This window comes from Aspergillus pseudonomiae, assembly GCF_009193645.1.
Source record: "Aspergillus pseudonomiae strain CBS 119388 unplaced genomic scaffold BDV37scaffold_84, whole genome shotgun sequence".
Taxonomy (NCBI): domain Eukaryota; kingdom Fungi; phylum Ascomycota; class Eurotiomycetes; order Eurotiales; family Aspergillaceae; genus Aspergillus; species Aspergillus pseudonomiae.
In genome coordinates, this window is record NW_022476076.1 from 1 (window position 1) to 20704 (window position 20704).

General features: G+C 40.2%; 6 protein-coding genes across 6 annotated transcripts; 4 read left to right on the forward strand and 2 right to left on the reverse strand.

Moving 5' to 3' along the window:
- Positions 1–5171: 5171 nt before the first annotated feature.
- Positions 5172–6987, forward strand: BDV37DRAFT_297156 (GMC family oxidoreductase; the record flags this gene model as incomplete). Its single annotated transcript, XM_032090271.1, has 3 exons — positions 5172–5211; positions 5266–5979; positions 6041–6987. 3 exons carry the CDS (start codon positions 5172–5174, stop codon positions 6985–6987), a joined length of 1701 nt encoding a protein of 566 aa, XP_031937389.1.
- A 1552-nt stretch (positions 6988–8539) lies between these two features.
- BDV37DRAFT_286931 (uncharacterized protein) lies at positions 8540–9214 on the reverse strand (the record flags this gene model as incomplete). Its single annotated transcript, XM_032088020.1, has 2 exons — positions 8540–8628; positions 8698–9214. The coding sequence occupies 2 exons, from the start codon at positions 9212–9214 to the stop codon at positions 8540–8542; spliced, it is 606 nt and encodes a 201-aa protein (XP_031937390.1).
- Positions 9215–9593: 379 nt separating this feature from the next.
- BDV37DRAFT_286932 (uncharacterized protein) lies at positions 9594–10847 on the forward strand (the record flags this gene model as incomplete). Its single annotated transcript, XM_032088021.1, has 4 exons — positions 9594–9717; positions 9767–9895; positions 9954–10735; positions 10794–10847. 4 exons carry the CDS (start codon positions 9594–9596, stop codon positions 10845–10847), a joined length of 1089 nt encoding a protein of 362 aa, XP_031937391.1.
- Positions 10848–13025: 2178 nt separating this feature from the next.
- BDV37DRAFT_297158 (DUF3712 domain-containing protein) lies at positions 13026–14571 on the reverse strand (the record flags this gene model as incomplete). The annotated part of the gene is made up of 4 exons (XM_032090272.1): positions 14133–14571; positions 13659–14080; positions 13466–13590; positions 13026–13415 (listed from the first exon to the last, which is right to left on the reverse strand). The coding sequence occupies exons 1-4, from the start codon at positions 14360–14362 to the stop codon at positions 13026–13028; spliced, it is 1167 nt and encodes a 388-aa protein (XP_031937392.1). The 5' UTR covers positions 14363–14571.
- A 2457-nt stretch (positions 14572–17028) lies between these two features.
- On the forward strand, positions 17029–18553 carry BDV37DRAFT_258544 (short-chain dehydrogenase). Its single transcript, XM_032083060.1, has one exon. The coding sequence runs from the start codon at positions 17516–17518 to the stop codon at positions 18521–18523; it is 1008 nt and encodes a 335-aa protein (XP_031937393.1). The 5' UTR covers positions 17029–17515; the 3' UTR covers positions 18524–18553.
- Positions 18554–18828: 275 nt separating this feature from the next.
- On the forward strand, positions 18829–19850 carry BDV37DRAFT_213108 (uncharacterized protein). Its single transcript, XM_032080045.1, has one exon. The coding sequence runs from the start codon at positions 18922–18924 to the stop codon at positions 19747–19749; it is 828 nt and encodes a 275-aa protein (XP_031937394.1). The 5' UTR covers positions 18829–18921; the 3' UTR covers positions 19750–19850.
- Positions 19851–20704: the final 854 nt, after the last annotated feature.

A 20704-nucleotide genomic window follows, 5' to 3' on the forward strand; every position in this document is an offset into this window, starting at 1 on the left:
TATCTTAACTATATAAAATAATAGTTTTAATAGGATTTTTAATAAGAAATATACCTTCTTTTTATATAAAATTAATAAATAAAATCTTTTAATACTGTTAATAATATATTTTAATAGTTAATTAAAATAGTAAAATTAATACTAGATTAATTATAGTTAACCTAGCTTACTATCTACTATATTTAATAAAAATTAATAGTCTTAGTACCAAGTACAGTTAACCTAGGTTAACTATCTAATTTTTAACTTAACTGTGGTTAGATATAGAAATTCTATTAACCTAACTATAACCTAGCGGTTAGGTATAACTGACCCTATTAACCTAACCTAACCTGGCCAAATGCCAGTCTAGTTTTTTTAAGTTTTTTAAAAATAAGCTTATAGGATACTAATTAAATAATTAATTAATATTTATTTATATATAATACTATATTTTTTTTTCTTAAAAGCTTATATAGTAGTGCTGCGATCTTTATAAATAATTATATAAAATATTAATAGTATATTACAAATTCTAAAAATTAGTATATTTTATATATATTTTGTAATTATAGCTATTTTTTAATAATATCTAGCTTTACTAATATAAAATATATTTCTTTTTTTTCTATAATATAACTATAGAATTCTAGCTTTTTCTAGAAAAGTATATATCTTATCTAAATATATAGCTCTTTTTTTAATAGGATATTTAAAATAATTTATAAATATTTCTTATACTTCTCTCGCGAATTCAAGAAAATAAAAATATTATTTAAATATATAATATCGAATACTTCTATATAAAGTATTAAAATTTGATTTATTATTATTTAAAAGATTATTAATATATTATACAATTTGAAGAATATAGTAAACTATTTAAATTTTTTAAAAATAATATTAAATACTATTTTTAATATCGATAGTGTATTAATTTTAATTTACTAATATTTTAATAGAAAATCGATTTTAAAAAGATATATAATCTATTCTATTATATTAATAAGTTTTTAAATTTTAGATAATAGATAACTATTTTTTACTATTACTTTATTTAACGCGTAATAGTTAATATATATTTATTATTTTCTATTAGACTTTTTTATAAAAATTATAAAAAATCTTTATATAAAAGTAGATAGTTATATTAATTTAGTTTTAATTATTATTTTAATTTATATTTTAAATTCCACGAGCTTTTCTAATAATAAAAGATAGATATTAATATTTATTAATAATATATTATTTATATTAATTTTATAAATTAATCTTTTTTTTAGTAAAAGTTTTATAAATAACTTCTTTTTAAATATATTGCTATATTTAAAAATTATTAATTTAATTTTTTATCTTAGTATTAATTTTATCTATAGCTTTAATAAAGAAAAATTATATTTTATTTTTTTTTAAATAGCTTTAATAGCTGTCTATGTAAAGATAAAATTTAAAAATATTTTTTAAATTTATATATAGTATCTTAGATTTATAAATTAAATTTAATAAGATTTATCTCTATTATCTTATAGTATTATCTCAGAAATTTATTAATTAATATAAAAATTAATATTTTATAATCAATCGCGATTAAAAATTAGATTATATTTATTAAATTTAATAATTTAAATATTAATTTTTTTTAATTATTCTTTTAGTTATAGAGATAGATTATAAATATTATAAATTTTTAAATAATTTCTATTTAAAAGTTTTATTTTTAGCGGTATCTTAATTTATTTTTATAACTAAAGATCTTTCTCTACTAATTCTTATATAACAAAGGTATAATTAGCTTCTAAATTTATTAAAATATATATTATATACCTTGCTATACTATATTTAATTACTTTTTAATAATAAAATATAAAACTTTTTAAAATATATAAATATTTATTATATTTAAATAGTATTTTTTAAAAAGCTATTTCTTTAATTTTTTTACTATTTAATAAATTGGAAGTTTTAAAATTAATTTATATTATTAAAAGAGATTTTTCTTATTTAATTAATTAATATCTTTTTATTTAGTAATCTCGATCTTTCTTTAATATGTTTTTTTTCTACTTCAACTTGTAGTTTTTTATAAAATATCTTAATTTATTATAATTATAATATTTTAAACTATTTTCTTATTCTTTATCTTAATTTTTTAAGTTATCTCTATAGTATCTTGCTAAGTTTTAATTTTAACTTTTTTTTATAAAAAAAAATCTATTAAATCTATTCAATAATTATTAATCTTTAGTAATTTATTATTACTTTTATTAAAATAGTAGATTTAACTAGAGATTATTTTATTTTATTGCGATATTCGTTAAAGTTATTATAGATCTATTTTTTCAATTTTTCGAAAGTAGTGATAGAGCTATTATTTTCTATTAAAATATATTATTTTTTTATTTTTTAGTATTTTTAAACTACTCTAGTAAATTTCTATTTAATAATAATTATTTTTTCAAATTTAAAGGCTTCCTTCTACGTAAGGATCTATTTATTTTTAAAATATTAATCGACCCGTCGCAGTTATTTATTTATTATCTTATTTTTAAAATAGTCGTTGTACTTTAGGATTTACTTAAAATTAGAAACCTTTTAATAAAGATAGTTATTTTTCTATAGCAAGATTTCTTCGATTATAGATATCCCAGTTATTAAAATATAGCTACTAGAAATGTCTATTAATAAAAAGTTTTATAAAATAGTAGATAAAGTAATTTAATTAATTATTTATTATATAGCTTTTTTAATAATACATTAAATTATTTTTTTTATAATTTACTCGGTAGTAAAATCTATTACTTATTATATTATAGTCTCTATTAACTAGATATATTATTTTACTATTTATATTCGCCTTTTTATTAATATAATCAATATTTTAAAAATAATAAGGGTTTCCTTATTATCAATTATTTCTTTTACTTACTTGATAAGTTAATCGAAAATAGACTACTACGCAGTTTACTATTAATTTTAAAATTATTTAAATATCTATTATCTATCTATTTTAATAATACTTTAAATAGTAGTAAATTTATAATAATTTTTAATATTAAATTATTTAATTAACGGGATCTCTTTTTTTAAATTATATACTATTTTTTATAGATAGCTCGACTAGCGATACCGCTTAGCTCTTTATTAAAATTTATTATATTTTATTATAATTATAGAATCTAATTAAGTATCGTGGAACTATACTAGGTAGAGTTAGGACTTTATCTCTAGATTTAAATATAGTACTAAATAAGATTATAAATAGTGGTATACTATAAAAGGTAGAGAGTTATCGATCTTCTATAAATCTAGGGGATAGCTACGGTCTTTATATATATATTAAGGGATTTAATAAGGTAGCTCTCTAGTAGAGCTACGGGGCCCCTTTACAAGTCATAGCATTCCTCCTTAGCGGTGCGTTGTAGTCACGATCACACTAATCTATAATAATAAATATAGGATTACCACACTTAGCAAATAGAATATTAGCTATTTCTCGTATATATATATATTAAAAAGCTGCTCTACATTAATCTAGCAATAGAATCCATTGTACTAAGAAATCCTCTTTATTTTAAGTTAATTTATAGCTTTTAACGCGTAGTTCAGTTTAAAAAATATAACTATTTAATCGTTCTTGAAAAGTAGAATAAAATATATTAAAAATAAATACAGCTTTTCGAATATTAGTTATTTTTTATTTATTTAAAGTTGAAATAGCTAATAGTATTCTACCTTCCTACTTTACTTAATCTTTAGAACTTTTAAACATTTTTAGTTGAATAACTAGTAATTGAATAGCTTCAATTCTAGAAGACGCGAAAAAACGCGTGGGGTGACCGGAGTGCTTACATAACTGGACCGCTTACCGGCTACGTTATTTAATATATACTTATAATATATTAAAATAAAACTAGAATATATTATAGTACTATTTATAGATTAATAAATTCTTTATATTATCTCTCTCCTAATTAGTAAAATTAATATATTATATATTAAAAAAAAATACTTAATATATATAAATATTATAATATATATATATTAAATTAATAATTAATTTTGAATAATTAAAGTTTGAGATAATATGCATATATTTATAAAAGATTTAGAAAGAAAAGAAATTATAGAAAAATTTACTATATAATATATATAATATATAAAATTAATATAGTTTATTTGTATATATTAAGACTTTATATCTATTAAATAGAATTTAGAGGTATAAGTTTAATCTCTATTACGCCTTTATATAGAAAAATTTAAATAGAGTTTGAAGATAATAGTAGGGGCGGTGGTAGAACTTTAAGTACCGCCGAGATTTTTTTAGACCCCGTTCAACTGTGACCCGATCACCGGGCTGCTCTGCAAGGATTGGTTTTGTATCAGTCATCCCGCAAACCAGTTCTGGGCCCGATCATGATTCATCACTCTAATATTGACTTGATCGACTGACCTCCGAATCCTCGGTCACCAATAATGCTTTTATGCATTAGGCTGCTGATATTTCTTGGCAATCCTCCCTCAGAACTATATAGGGAAATAGCTCCCGATTCAAGATAAACTTGCATAGCTAATACGACCGGAAAAGGCATCTCACACCTCGAAACGTACGGTCCATTGGTCGAAAAAAGGTAAATTTCGAATTTACTTCGTGCAAAAGATTCCCTCAGACGTCATGAAGAAAGGCAAACTATTACTTATTTGGGTTATAGTCCACCAATGATCTGGACCGCTGCAGTGTGTGGCCATAAGGTGGTCATCCCAATTGGATGTTGCATTAGCGGAGACGGGAATCGGTACATAAGACAACTTTTTTGGATATGTGCGGACGATCTATGAATTATGTGATGCTTTAGCAACAAGTGTTTAATGAAGTCAACGCACAGCCGAGGGCGTTTACAACTTTCTTTTCAATTTTTGATCATACGGATTTGCAAGCCTTTGCCACCCGTTATCAATACTACGCTGTCCCAACTGATCATTCCCGAGATCCTGTCGGCACCACTCTTAGCTCACGGCAAAGGCTATTTCTTGAGTGACTAGACTTTAAGAGTGGAGGAATCTGGCTTTCAATTGCCTGTCAATATTCCCGGCCTATGCCCACTTAGACAAAAGAAATCTCATCTCTGATCACCGCATTCGTTGGAAAGTGAACTGTGTAGCTTTTATAGCCGAAGGTTTGCTGGCCCAATATGACCCAGGAGCGATCCTACGATTTCATTGTCGTCGGTGGTAAATTTTTGCTCCTCGTTATTGCTATCAGTCAGCCACTTATCTAATTCATAGGCGGCCCGGCTGGATGTACACTGGCTGCGTCTCTGGCAAGCTCCGCCAAGAAGCCAAGCGTATTGCTTCTAGAAGCCGGCGGGCGGAATGAGGACAAATCTCTGCGGGTCGATGGAAAGCGCTGGAAGACTTTCATGAAAGAGAATATGAATTGGGGGTCCCATACAAGCCCGCAGGAGCACTGCAACGGCCGTCAACTCGATTACTCGCGCGGTAAGGGGCTCGGGGGCGGCTCTGCGATCAATTTTGGAGTCTACACTGTCGGGGCACGAGACGACTATGATCTATGGGCCGCCAAGGTCGATGACGAGACTTTTGCCTGGGACCAAATGCAGGCGCGGTTCAAAAGACTGGAAACATTTACTGGCACAATTGATGTCCCAGAAAACCAGAAGTACAGTCAGTCGGAACCCGCATGCCATGGCAATAAAGGTGGCCTGCACGTTGGCTACGCCAAAGACTGGGATTCAGATTTGACAACAGTGCTGGATGCATTCGAAGCAGCCGGGGTCCAGCGGAATCTTGATCACAACTCTGGTAATCCCCTTGGGTTCGGACTTTGTATCAATTCCGCTTCGAAGGGCATGCGATCAACCGCTGCTGATCTGTTGACTGATGTCTCGGATAATTTGGTCATTCTCTGCGATAGTCCAGTTCAACGCATTGTATTGGACAAGAATAAGGCTGTGGGAGCCGAAGCTAATGGCACACAATGTGGGTTCTCTCAAAGGGTTTGGTTACTCTGGTTGCTGGAAGAACTCATGCATGCTTGCAGATTCTGCTTCGAACGAGGTCATCCTCTCAGCAGGATCGCTTGAAACCCCCAAGATTCTGATGCATTCTGGCATCGGTCCTGCCGACGAACTACGCAAGTTTAACATTTCAGTCATTCACGATCTACCAGCCGTAGGCCAAGGTCTCCGTGACCACATCTTTGCCCCACTTATTGTGATGCGCAACCCCGAAAGCAACGACCGCAATTCTTTCTATCAAGACGAAGTAGCCATGGAGGCCGCGATGAAACAATGGGAAAGAGACAGGACCGGTCCATGGACACGTTATGGCTGTCAATTAGGGATCGGCTGGTTCAAATCCGACCGAGTAACATCCTGTGAAGAGTTCAAGGCTTTGCCTGGGTCTGTACAAGATTTCATGAACCGCGAGACCATTCCGCACTACGAGATTATTAGCCATTTCCCCGTGCATTTCACCTTTCCGCAGCTCTTCCAAGATTACAGCTACATCTGCCTGCCTGTGTTCTTGATGAACGAGCAATCTGTTGGAGAGGTACAATTGCAGTCGTCCGATCCTAATGAGCCACTTTCGTTCAATCCCAAGTATCTCGAGCATCCATTTGACCGGCGAGCATGTATTGAGATTTACCGTCATCTTTGGGACCTGACCCAGCACCCATGTTTTACTAAGGATACGGTCTCCACCATAATGGCACCGGCATCCCATTCCGATGAGGATATTCTTCAGTTCTGGAAAAATAACCTGTCATCCAGTTGGCACATGACGGGAACCGTGAAGATGGGGAGAGATGGTGCCAGTGATGCCGCTGTCGACAGTCGCTTCCGCGTCTTTGGGGTGGAAAGACTACGTGTGGCTGATATGAGTGTGGTACCAGTTCTAACCAACAATCACACCCAGGCCACTGCTTATATAACTGGAGCCACATGTGCCGATGTCTTGATCCGCGAATATGGCTTGAATGAATAGCTATCTATATGCACCAGTCGGGACCGCTATTCGTCAATCCAATTCTCCAAGGCTTCTCTGCGGGTTAGTACATGGCCAGGGCGCAGGAAGCTAGCGTTAGTGCGACTTAGAGGATGAATGGTATGAGGGGTTGATTCCGTACATGCGTGGCTGTACCTATCTGCTACAAATTGAATATCACGTTGGGAAAATGACCTGGCATTTTGTCTTCAGCGAGAATTTATATTGATCTCGCAAAAGGGTTTAGAAACGATGACCAGCTGCAGTTCATTTCCTCGCTAATTGAGGGCGTGTAAGAGATAAAGCCAGGGCACCCTATTCCACAAGGCCAAAAGGTCATATAATTCGGGATCAACGATCCCGGATACCCTAGGGGCATCTATATAGTATACCGCCGTTACAGGGCGCGTTTTCGCATTGGAACTTTCCATGGTTGGACGCTGAAGCCGCACTGCAGCACAGTGCGCCTCTAACCAGAATTTGAACTAGTAAAACCAAGGACTCGTGCTTTTGACCTATGAGGGTCAGGAAAGCTGACGCCAGTCACATAACGTGATGTCTGATCGAATATACATAATACCGGGAGTATATGGCACTACGCACTACGACTGGGTATTACTCCATTGCCTACTTATGAAGGAGTCACGATGGGAGTAGATGGTTAGGGAATCATAAGGACACCCATTCATGTACTTAGTTTAGTTCTTTGTGATCAATCTACATTGTTACTACAGAGTTACCTCTAGTAGCAAGACCAGTCTCAACTCGTTCGTACTCTTCTAACTATCGTAATGCTGCCATAGTAGCGTCGTCCCCGTTATATTTCGGTCATTAAATTATATGGGGAGGCAGCATTATATCCTGTGAAAGTGATGGTGATAGTGTAGTAGCTTCATGTCTCTGATTCATTGTGTAGATATACTGAGTGGTGCATGTAACTCTATCTTACTCTGGTAGGAGGGTTCTCAGTCTATTCTTATATACTAGTTTGGAAATTCAGTGCGCCACCGAACCCCTTCTCAATCGACTAAAATTTAAGTGGCTATTACTCATAGTCATCATCATACACTACAAAGCAAGATATTAAAAAATGGAACAGTTTGGATAGGGTAGTGATGAATCAGAAACTGAAACATCCGGGCAGTGAATGCCATTATTGCTAGTCTTTATCAAGCCCAGAAGAGCTGAAAAATTCTGAACAAGGTCCTAACAACTGCGCACATGCACTGACAATCTTTGCACAAAAAGGGGTTTATGTCAACAGAAACAGCTAAGAAACAATAGGAATTGTAGAAAACGATCCAGATTGATAAATTCAGGTTGTTCAACATTAGCAGAATCAGAAGGAACTGAGGATATTGGGAATACGTTGATTGAACGGTATCTAATGTATCTACAAAAGGAGCCTGTTCTTCCAAACGAGATAGAAAGGAATCAAGGAAACAATATGTTCATCCAGCTTTGCACGCAGTTTATGACTTGATTACGATATGTCGGTGAAACAACTTGCCGGGTGATGCCTGTACTATTATCTTTCTCAAATCGAGCTTTGTCACACAAGCGCATGGACCAAATCTTGTGCAAAGGTCCCACAGTTGTACGACTGGTGGTTGTAAACCTTGCCAGAGATCTCAGTTCTTGCTATATATAACATTGTTAGTGCTCTAAAGGCCATCTTACTATGCTTCCATGAAGGGAGGTGTTGCTTACCCGTGTTAGAAATGCTGTTAAGGGTTTTCTTCTTGTCTCTTACTTCCCCCTTGTACTCGTACGATTCATGCCCACCTTTCACCTCCACATATGGTCCGGCGTACTCGCTCACAGCGGCACCATCACCGTTCGGCTTTTTTTGCCAACTGGGGTCGTTGAATTGGAGCCCGTACTCATAGTAGCCTTTGCTATTGCCGATGACAACGTCCTTGTGGCGACCGCCAGTGTCTTTCATCAGTTGATTAAGCCCATCATGTTTCGCGCCGCTGCGGTCATCGTAGGTAGACGGACGGCCATCTGTGCGAATCCATACGTGAAGCCTCGTCGCGTCTTTGCCAGCGGGCACTGGGGGAGCAGCCCTCTTAGATAAGTCAAGGTCTGGCAGAGCGTTGCTCGCTCTTGTTCCGAAGTCACGAGCATGGGAGCGGACGTCAAGGGCCGTGCCAGCACCGGGCGCCTCAGCCAAGAGGTATGTAAAAGCATTCGCCAGGAGGAGCAGAGGAACGTGGAACTTCATTTCGGGAAGGCTTTGATTTAAAATGCGTGGGAGGTAGTCTTGTAACGAAACGAGAATCTAGATCTCGTAGTGTATACTCTGATGTTGTGCAGATTCAGCTAAGAACAGCGAGAACTCAGCATTCTTATAATTGCCAGTGTAGCTCTCAGGCACGCGTTCTTTCAAGAACGTTACTCGCTCTGCCAGTACGACGGTGCTTATCTCACTCGGTTCTGTTAACACTTTTCAGCAGGCTCATCAGCAAGCTTGATATCCAGCCCGTCACGTGACCTCTTGTGCCACTTTTCAACCTGCTGCCTTTTGGCAGTCCTTATACCCAATGACCCTAACTAGACAACACAATCAACGGCTTCTACACCAGGTCATCAACATCAGAATCATGGAGATACAACCAGACTGCATCATTAGCTCTGAAAGCTTCCACAAGTATGGACTTGACGAACGCCGTCGAACCTCTAAAGAAAGAGTTCAAGACTTCCTGGATCGAGGTCTCATGAGCCCAGGTGAGGTTCAAAGTAAGGCATCATCTGAGCTCGTCCTAATCCAATCCAGTTGTCATTTACCAGAGGTTTACAGAGAAGCTATCCGAGAGACTTACTAGTTTCAAACGGTCGGATCAACCCGCCATAATAGAAGACATCAGACAGTCATTCCGCCGACTATGCGACCCAAAGAACGGATGTAGGTTATGACTGGTAATGGTGAGTTTCTCTGAATCTGAGGCTGACATGAGACGCAGATCTCTCTGAGGCGATGTTCAAGCGCGTGGTTGCGGAGAGGCTCTCCGAATTTGGAGTCAATGAATCGCCGAACGCACCCGCGCTGCTGTTCAAAGTCTGCAGCTCACATGCATTCTACCCCTTTACAGCATCAGAAAGCGGCTCAGAACAGGCCGGGATCGATGAGGATGCTTTTGTGCGCGCAGTTTGTCTACTGACGTTGAGTCCTGTCGAACGACACGGCACCCAAGTTCCGGGGACTGTGCATCGCTATTATTCAGGAAACTGGGGGCCACATGGTGGTTGGTATATTGCCATCCGCGGTAAAGGCGCCAGCGACTTCCGCAGACGGTTGTTCCGAAGCCTTGCTCTGCCTGCCAGCTCTGGCAGCAGCACCGGCTATGACACAAAAATAACGGTCCCTCGGTTCATATGGTTCGAATCCAGAAAAGAAGAAACTGATTCTGGGCCTGAACCCGATCAGCAGGTCGTTGTCGCAGAGGACGAGAGCGAGCTATCGATCGACATTGTAGACGTCCTTTCAGAGTGCCCGCCCGAAGCAGATACGCTGACCGCAAATCCTTTTCGCGAAAGCTACCGTATCATCCTGCCATCGCTGCCAAAACTGACTGGCGACTTATCTATGCTTTTCATCCCTAGGATAGAACTTGTGGCTTTGTTAAAGCTAGTCCACCAAGTACAGGGGGAAAGCTCAGTGGATTCAGCAGCGGCGATCAGAGGGCTAGGTAAGGAGGAGAAAATCGGCTGGGAGAGGTTCGACTTTGCAATATCGGAACAATCCGTGAGTTGATTCGGACTACGCTATAAAAAACTTTTTCATCAGCTAACATGTACCACAGGAATGTATTGCAGATGGTCTTTCGAAGATCTTTAGCGCCTTCTCAACCGCCTAAGGGACAACTGGGGTTCGTAATTTTATGAACACGTTCTAAACATTATCTAGTTGATGTATAGAGCATAATGCTTATATAAAAAGAGATACGTTTGAAATTTTGATTCCTGCCCCAATCTTATTGAGCACCATATGATAATAGTCATTTCAGTTGTAGCGGGGTTATATAAGCATTAAGGGGGAGCTAGAAGCATATAATCAGGATATATAGCGCAACGATTAGGCATTTTGGATGAGTTCAGTTCGAGATATGGCTAGTACCTTAGTATAGAAGAGCAAGTTCCATAGTCAAATACATTATGGAACACCCGAAAGTTGGCAAAAATTTCCATATAGAGAGGTCGAACTCAAGTGAATACCATATATCACGTGGTCACCATTCGTTTAAGCACTGGCAGAGCCCTGCTCTCAGTAGACCGACCGTACAGCGTACACTATACCGCTTTGAGATTAGATTTGGCTTACCTCTTAGGGGGCAGGACGCAATACCCGGCAATATCACCGCAAAGCTTCGAAGGCTTCGGAGGTTGAACGAGATCCGTTGAATTTCCTTAGTCATATCAGTACTCTAGAATTCGGCTTTTTGGGACGCTGGGCTTAATAGCAAGGAAATATAAACTTAAAGGTCAAAAGTCTGACTACACCCGCCATTTTGGTAAAAAATATAATAAATTTAAACTCAATTTTCTTAACTAATTTAAATAATATTTATCTATAAATTAATTATATAAATTCTATATATCAATACTTTGTATACTAGCCGTATGCTAAATATATAGTCTAAAGTCTATATAATATAAAATAAATAAAATAATCTATTTACTTTTGAGAAATAGTTTACTAAGTAATTTAAATATTTTTTTAAATTACATTTAATTAATCTATAATCTACCGCTTAAAAAAAGCTCTAAATAAAGCTTTAAAAGTTTCTTTTTAAATAGATTCTAAAGATACTTAATAGAATTTAAATTAAATAAATATATAAGCTAATTTAGTACCTAAATTCTATATCTTTAAAACTAATTCTATATTTTATAAAAAATATAAATCTTTATATTATTTTATTAAAATATAAAACCAGGTCTATAGATTAATAGAAATCTTTTTTTTAAATAAGTAAGATAAGATTTAGTAGAGTATTTATTTTAAAGTAATAATTTATCCTATTTTAAAATAATTAATTTAAATTAACTACTAATTTATATAATACTCTAAACTATTTGAAAAATATCTTTCCTATAATTTATTAAGTTAATTAAATCTTTTTTATATATTTTATTAGAAAAGTAGAATATATATTAGATTTAATTATTTAATTTTCGTTAAATAGAATATTTATCCAAAAATATTATTTTAAATAAATAGATAAAATTAGTCCACGTATACATAAATTAAAGATATTTTTTAATTATATTAGATCTTAGAGATATACGCTTTTTAATTTTCTATTTTTTTAAATAAAAAATCCTAAGTACGCGCTTAATAGTAGATTAAGAGATTAAAAAACTACTACTAGTAATTAAAATTTTATAGTTTATTTTAAACCTCTGGTAAGTAAATAGATATATATAGCGCTTTTTAATAAAGATAAACTTTTAAAATCTACTTTTTCTAGGCTTGCTTTTTAAGATATAATAGTATTAAAAATATTTTTTAATTAAATAAATAGTAAAGTAATAGATATTAAATTACTTTATAAATTAAATAAATAATATATTATTTTTTAAATTAAATATAATTACCGCGCGCGTTTTAATAGAAAACTCTTAATTTAATTTTCTATTTCTATTAATATCAATTCTAAAAGATTTCATAATAATAGTATAGTAGATAATTGAAGAAAGTACAATTTTTTAACGCGTTGGCGGAAACACGCTAGTGTAGTCAGACTTTTGACCCCCCATGTACCTTTATTCCTACAAGTTATCTTAGCGGCATACTTTCTGGCTAGATATATAAACGTATGGTAGTAACCATCCTACTTAGTAGTAGATCATGAACCTAGTGGACACCCACTTGAATATTTAGCTTTCATATCATGAAAGGAGCGAGATTAAATCGATCAAGGTTTCCGGTACAATACCATAGAAGATTATCATATATTATCCTATTAACACTATCTGAAATCGGGTCTCACGTGGTCTCATATCATCAATCAAACTGAATACGAATGTATGTCTCATTTCGTCACATTCCGATCCCCAGTATCAGAGAGTATAGATTGGAGATCGGAACTGTTATTGTGAAGTATCCCTTGTATTGAGTTGATCACTAGATCATTGACTGGCACCTTCGCCGACAGGACCAAATCACGCATGGCTTCGGTGTAATATGGGATCACGACGCCATCGTATTCCACTTCTCGTGTGACAGCATCGAGGCTGAGATACCCATTCCGCAAAGAGCTTCCTTGCGCCTGCACGAGAGGCAGAAGATTCTCTATGATTGTGTGCATATCTACCACCCCCTCGAGTGGTGTCGAGTGGTTTCCGGGTCGTAACGTCAAGTTGTTGATAGTCGCATTCCCTACTATCAGATCTTTGCTTTTCAAGTCCATGGTTATATTACCCTATTTCTTGGTCAGCCTCTATTCGACAGCGTAGAGTAGTCGATACATACAATCTCTATGGTCATGACCGATGGATTTGGCAATATCGCATTTGCAACTAGATTCACCCCGTCGTCTCGTGGCGGGAAAAGCATTTTCGGGTGGTCGATCGAAAATCCAGCGAAAGAATTGAGAGCTACATTATTAGCTCATATTGACATGATGTCCCATTTTCCTCTTTCTATCTCCAGGATTAACACTTACTGTTTTGAGGGAGGTCCTTCTTCAAGGAAATATGACTCTTCAGCCTTCCCAAGTATATGTTGGTGTTTCCAAACGCAGATAACGGAGCATGTGGCTCGAAGACCACGCTGCGAACGTAGTGTTTCCATGGCTCGGGGTTCACTGGACTTGGCTGGTTCTGAACCCCAATACTTGCGGCTCCCTGGATTTCTATAGCATCGTTGTATACTTTCAAATACGTGCTATTTCCCGGTTCATCGTTATTGAATAGGTGGAGAACATTTGGGTCAAGGCGTACGGGGACGTTAACGGGAAGCTTGAGTGCGGTTTGGATACTGAGCATAACAGACTCTGGTCGGGGTTGCATGATCTTAGCTTCCACTAGGACGAGCGATGCATTGTCAATCACTCGCTGGGAAATTGCTTGGATGATGACGGTGAAACTGGATGTATCAGCTATCAGTTGAGGGCTGGAGATATGGCTGAGAGACGTACAACAGTGGGAGAAAAATAGCCAGGAAAATAATGGCACTGACCAAATAACAGCACCAAAACCGGGTCCAGTGCCGGCGCACCTTTCCTCTGCCCTTTAGCGAGCTGCTATCCGCCAACTCCACATGTGCGATCTGGGATTCAACTATATCCTCTTTGACCAGAGGTCCACGATTTGCCCCGAGGGCATATTTTCCAGCTTTGGTGGTAAGATAGGATGGTTTCTCAGCCATGGCTTTGCTTTGGGAGGTGGTTTGTGGAAGGCATTAGGAAGCATGGTCGTCAACGTATATATACAAAGTAGCAGGATCCACAGAAGTAATTCGACTAGGGCATTTCATAGTAAGCCATGCATGTGATATTCATTCTGGTTCCCATCTTCCCACCCTCGAAGGCAATAAGGGTATTGCGTCAGATGATAAATAATCAAGCAATTGCCCTGAGATGGCTCCATCAAATCCAGCAAAACATAACTAGGGATCCGCAATGGGCAGTCGGTCCACTCCGGGTTATTTATTGCTCCGTGGTGATCGACATGAGCTGTACAGAAACGGTAGGCATTGCGAGTCCCTTCCCGAGATTGAGATCCACTTGAGCAGCTCAACATCGTGTTCCTTCCTATGCAAAGACTTTTCGATTCAAGTGCGCTCGGGTTCATTAAGAGCGGCAACAGAGCCAATGTCTCAAGGTCGAGGAAGGTTAGAATATAGCAGGACTTTCTGGCGCATTTCCATCGGAATGAGGGTTGTGGGAATCGGCCCTCTGCAATATAGCATCCCAGTAATCTTGCTTCTCCTTGTATACTGTAACGTAAGGAAGGCCGTCAGAAATAAGAAGCGGATAGGCTTTCCCAGGAGGCCATCTCGTATCGAAATCCTGCCGAAGACCATCTGTTATTTTTGCTGTCATTCCTGGCATTTCCTCTTTGTTTAGAGGATACAAACACCACAGCTAGTTGAATATCAATAGGATAGTGGCTCTGGCATCCCAACAATATATCGTCCAAATACATATTTTATGGCGGAGTTTGAGTTTGGCACAGAGAAGCCACGAGTCAGAATGATAGGCATTTATTTTCTGAAACCCTTTTGTTCTTTCATTTCCGTTTCGGCTTTTTCTTGATATAATTGTCTAATACAATTAATCAACGAAGTATACGCAAAGGTTAAGGACGTTCAACACCTATTTAGGGCATCGGCATATGTACAACCTAACTTAAAACTATGGTGAAGTGGATATAATGGCTTACCGTGCTTCTGAAGGCCTCGTTCACTTAGCATAACAAGATAAATACCCCCAAATACCCTTCGTACCAATTGAGATTCTGAAATCGAACCGTTCTACGGAGGAGTTCATGTTCTGACCAAGCTGGAGTCATGGCCTGTTCTCCGTCTGGCCTTCCAGAGCACGCGAGTGTCAAGAGCTACAAACTAGGGGCATACTAGTCTGAGAAGGCCGGACTTGAAATAGTTACTCTAAGAGCATTATCGGCCATACTGCAACGTTCATCGAATGCCGCTTGCATAGCCCTGGAGTCTGGGAGGGTAGCCCTCGCTATCCTTGATCGCACCTTACTATGGGCCTGACCGACGAGGCTATAGAGCTGTCGTGGACCTGACACTCATACAAGCATTGGGCTCCGTGGGATCTGCGTCTCGGTATATGATCAAGAACTAGAGTCCGGGTTGGTAAAATGGTGCTTGGAGAAGGCACGCTAATAGCATGTTAAGGGGGTGGGAAATGCCCATCGGTTAGGAGATGCTCTTGCAAAGTTGTTTGCCGACATTGGTTCTGGACGAAAAGGACTGACATATTCCCCTCAATTCGACCGAGCATAGGAATTCTTGAGGTATCGTGCAGAGGTTTATTAGCTTGGCTGGTGACTGATGCGCCAACCGAGTTCTAATTCTACTTACGGTAGTTAGTCCGATTTGACCAGACATTTCCATAGTCTGTGGCTGGCGATAACTGCGCATTTGTATGTTAGCTGTGTCCATCCTGGCCAGTTCTCACACCTGATTTTCCCATGCCATTAGATCCCACAGGACTTGTGGATTCAGGATAGAGAGAAGCTCTCCGCCGGTAGCAGTAGGGACATCACGCTCCGTCTTCACTCAGTTGTATCCCTTGTGTTGCACGTTCCGCATTCCATCGTAGTGTGATTCAACATCTTGCCAATTGTGGTCTCAATGCGGCGCGGCCTCTGGGAGGCCAGAACCTTATACTTGATCAGAACAAGAGTGGCTGGGCGGAGTGACTCCAAATTCATCACTTTATGCATAAGGGACAGGGGCGTGTGCTGCACTATGACTGGGACAATACAATAAGTCACGCTTCCCGGTGAGTTGGATCCCCAAGATTGTTGATGACCATGCTATCTAGGCTTGCTGGCCTGGACTTTGTTTCGGACCAGCGAAGGTATGGCAAAGGTATATGGAGGGCATGCCAGTTGCCATGTATAAGATAAATTTCAAGGAGAGCAGTGAGGCTATGCCATAAGAGTCGGCCTGTCTGGGCGGTCCCGCCACGACGATCCGGTAAAACTCGTTCGTGTATCTCTCTATGATTGTCATGTCGGGGACTACCTGCGTGGTCTGGGCCAACTGATTAATCTAGCTGCAAAAGGAACTTCTGAGACATTGTACCTTTTGATGTCACGACGCGACGCAAGGTTCTAAGGCGTTCACCACTTATCAACAACTGATGAAGTTGCGGCTGTGCTAGGTAGTTGAACACATGTGGGCGGGTCTTGAATTTAGGTAATAGTTGCAAGGCTGAATTGCCACGTGTCGAGTCAACTGTATTCGGGTCTGGCACGTTAGGTGCCAAATAGCTGCACAGGGAAATTGAACTCTTCCCGCCGCTGCTGTCGAGGTTAGATTGATTGACAATGTTTGATATGTCATTGAGCATAATTCGATCACCAAACGATTTGACCTGGACCCCTGGATTCCGTCCAACGAAGTCTTGTTTCATAGTATCCTATGGGCGTCGATCATGCAGTGACGTACTAGACCTGACACAGTGTACGGAGTCAGCCAGGTCATTATCAGGCTATGGGATGGATGTGTGGGAGGTACAAGTGACCACTCGCAGGTTAGACGTGAATCCGCGCAAAGACCCAGAGCGTTCTTGGTGAGATGATTACGAGCCGACCGCGGGAATATGACAAGGCCTCCATGGTTGATAGCACCAGGGGATATACCATCCACTAGACTAGGGTCAGGCAGGGATTAGCATTGTCCAGGTCGATTAAATAGCGGCCAAGTCCACCCCAACCAGTTCAAACAAAGAAAATCTTTCTTTCTCTCGCTCTCTCGCTCTCTCCAGCTCTCATTCTGGACCTTGGTGAATCTTGTGCCCACTCCCAATATATATTCACCATCATGGAGTATTGCAAACGAATCTGGCCACAGATTTTCCCTTCTCAGGCTGCTCTGACTTCAGCCACTCTTCCGTCCCAAGTGGGCCGCGTGGTGATCATCACCGGTAGCACTGCAGGTATTGGCCTGGCGCTCACACGGATTTACTATGACGCTGGAGCCACGGTTTACATGGCAGCCCGCAATGAGACCAAAGCGCATGCGGCCATTCAAGCCATCACCACTACCAGCACTTCGCAAGCTCCTGGGGTGATCAAGTTCCTTGCCATCGATCTCTCCGACCTCCGTACCATCCAACCCTTTGTCACTGTCTTTCTATCGCAGGAATCACGCCTCGACGTGCTCCACAACAACGCTGGGGTTGCTTGCGTGCCACTGTCCCAGCGCACCGCCCAGGGACTGGAGCCGCACATGGGCATCAATTGTGTGGCCCCATATTTGCTGGCCTCGCTGCTGTCGGATATTTTAGTCTGTACTGCAGCCGCAGCAGACACCGTACCCAACAGTGTGCGGGTGATTTGGTCCAGCAGCTTGCTTGTCGACACCTCGGCACCGTCGGAAGGAGTTCCGCCCGAGGAACTTGAGAATCCTAGTGAGGATGCGATTCGAAATTACACCATCAGCAAAACCGGCAACTGGTTCCTTGCCGATCGCTTTGCAAAGCGATTCACCTCGGCGTCGGTGGGGGCAAGTGACAGTCTGGCTTCGGCGAAGCGTGTCGTGAGCATCACCGCGAACCCGGCCACCGTCCGCACGGGCATCTATGATAATGCACCACAGATCGCGATCTGGTTGACCATGCCCTTCTTCGCGACTGTGGAGGATGGAGCGCATACCTTACTGTGGGCTGGCTGTAGTGAGGATATTACGGTGGGTGACGGGGGGCGGTATGTGATTCCTTTTGGACAGTGGCATCCGAATCCGAGGGCGGATCTACTGGAGGCGATGGCCGGGGGGTATGCACAGCAATTCGAGGCATGGGCCGAGAAGGTGACGCAGGAGTTTCGGTGAAGATGGAACCATGCTAGGCATGAAGCCAGGCAAGGCTTGCTCTAGAGTACATGAGTGGGCCATTGCATTCTGAACTAGACGAACCCATCGCGTGTCAATTTAATGGTTGCAACCCCTACTATTCAAGTCATCCTGGGCAAGTCTATCGAAAAGATCACCGGTCTGTCGTTCCTCCACCGAAGAGATATTGAGGATCTCAGATCCATGACATCAATTGGTGTAGAAGCAGTGGAGACGATGTGGCGCAGGCCGTCGGCATCTTCCGTAAATAAAACCGCCCACCTCAAAGTCACCTTCGTATCTGCCCCACGTCCAGCTGGGAACGAACCTCTGACCACAACGCCATTTTCCTCTGCAAAGACACCATATCCAGCCGATCCGAGAACACATCATTCACCATGCCGACGACCTCCGATCCGATCGTCTTCTATGACATTGCCCCGCGTCCCCCCGTGGAGAAAACCTGCTTCGCGCCAAACCCCTGGAAAGCGCGTCTGGCCCTGAACTTCAAGAGTCGCCCGTATGCCACCACATGGGTGCCAATGCCCGACATTACCAAAGTCCGCAGTGGTCTGAAAGTACCCGCCTGTCGCAAATTTGCCGATGGGACCGACTTCTTCACGCTGCCGATCCTCGAGGATCCCGCCACAAAGTCGTTGGTTGGCGACTCCTTCGATATCGCCGTGTACCTCCAGAAGACCTATCCGGACTCCGGCGCCGGCGACCTCTTTCCCCCTCAGAAGATCGACTATGCCTTCACCCATCCTGCGATCCTGATCCCGCTATCGGAGTGTGACGACACTGAATTCCCGGAATACGCCAAGTTCAACATAAACATCGACGCGGCTTTCACGGCACATGTACAGCTCGGACTCCAGGGCTTTCCGTTCGATCCCAATACCGCCGAGGCCAGTAAGGAGGAATTTGTCCGGCGCGCGGGGGTGACCTGCTGGGAGGACTTGTTGTTGGTTGGCGAGGCGCGAGAGAAGATCAAGGATTCGTTCCGGGATATGCTAGGGGGGCTGGTTCCGATATTCTCGAGGGACACCAGTGGGCCATTTCTGCTCGGCACCCGGGCGAGCTATGCAGACTTGATCGTCGGTGCCTGGCTGCGGATGATGCACGTCACCCTCCCGGACAGTGAATGGGAGGAGGTGGCCAGTTGGCATGGGGGTCTGTTTGGGCGCTTGCATGATGCGTTGGACGTCTATGCGGAAGTGAAATAGAGTGATGGATCGAGCGTTTCTCGTACAGCAAATGCAGGGTCACGACAATGATATCGGTCGCCTTTCGCGAGCAAATTTGGTGACACTACAGGATTGTACGGATCTACATTGCATTTCATAGATGACCACGCACATGGGGGCAACAATGTATTCAAGGGCTGCCGGGCCATGGTGATAGAAGAGATGATTTTAATGAATGACGTTATCGACTCCAATTCTTTTGTGCAGCACTGCTTTGTTGTGGAGAGCCTCGGGAACGCCTCGATCTGCTGCGGAATGCGCCGGGTCGCTGCAGGTGGCTTCCTTGAGCACTCCACCGTCCGGCTGGAATCTCTTGGGTGAGGAGAATTATGATGCCGTGCTTCGTGTTTGACGGATTATGCGTGGCCTGAGTGTCCGACGATGTGAATCCGGGGGCCGACGAGAAGAAAGCAGGGTGAACATAGTCGTGCGGGCACATCCAACGCTGCCAACGAAGCGACCGCGGTGGAGGAAATCTAGTGAACGGCGATAAAGACGCTTCCTCCTGAGCCCCAGCCTCATTCCCTAGATTTCATAAAGTCTCTGCGAGTTTCGACCTGGAGGTGCTTAATGCTGTATCTCATTTACTGCGAAGGGTGTTTCGGTGAGTGGAATGGCATCTAGTAGATAATCCCTAGTTTCTGCACCTCTAACTGCTACAATGATTCATTTACGTCCGTGGTAACCCTGTCAAGATGGCCAGCCCCGGTCAATCTCCATGATATTTTCCATAAATCTGTACTATTTCACTCAAGACATCATCGATTGCCGAAGCGTATTGAAGGCTTGGCGATGTAACCTCCTCCAAGGACAAGATACGGGCAGGGCATCGGGTGGAGGTGTGAATGTCAATCGCAGATCCCATGCGCTCGCGGCGCCATAGATGCTTTGATTTCGAAAGTTCAGTCTCTGCTCTATTCGTACGTAGCGTATT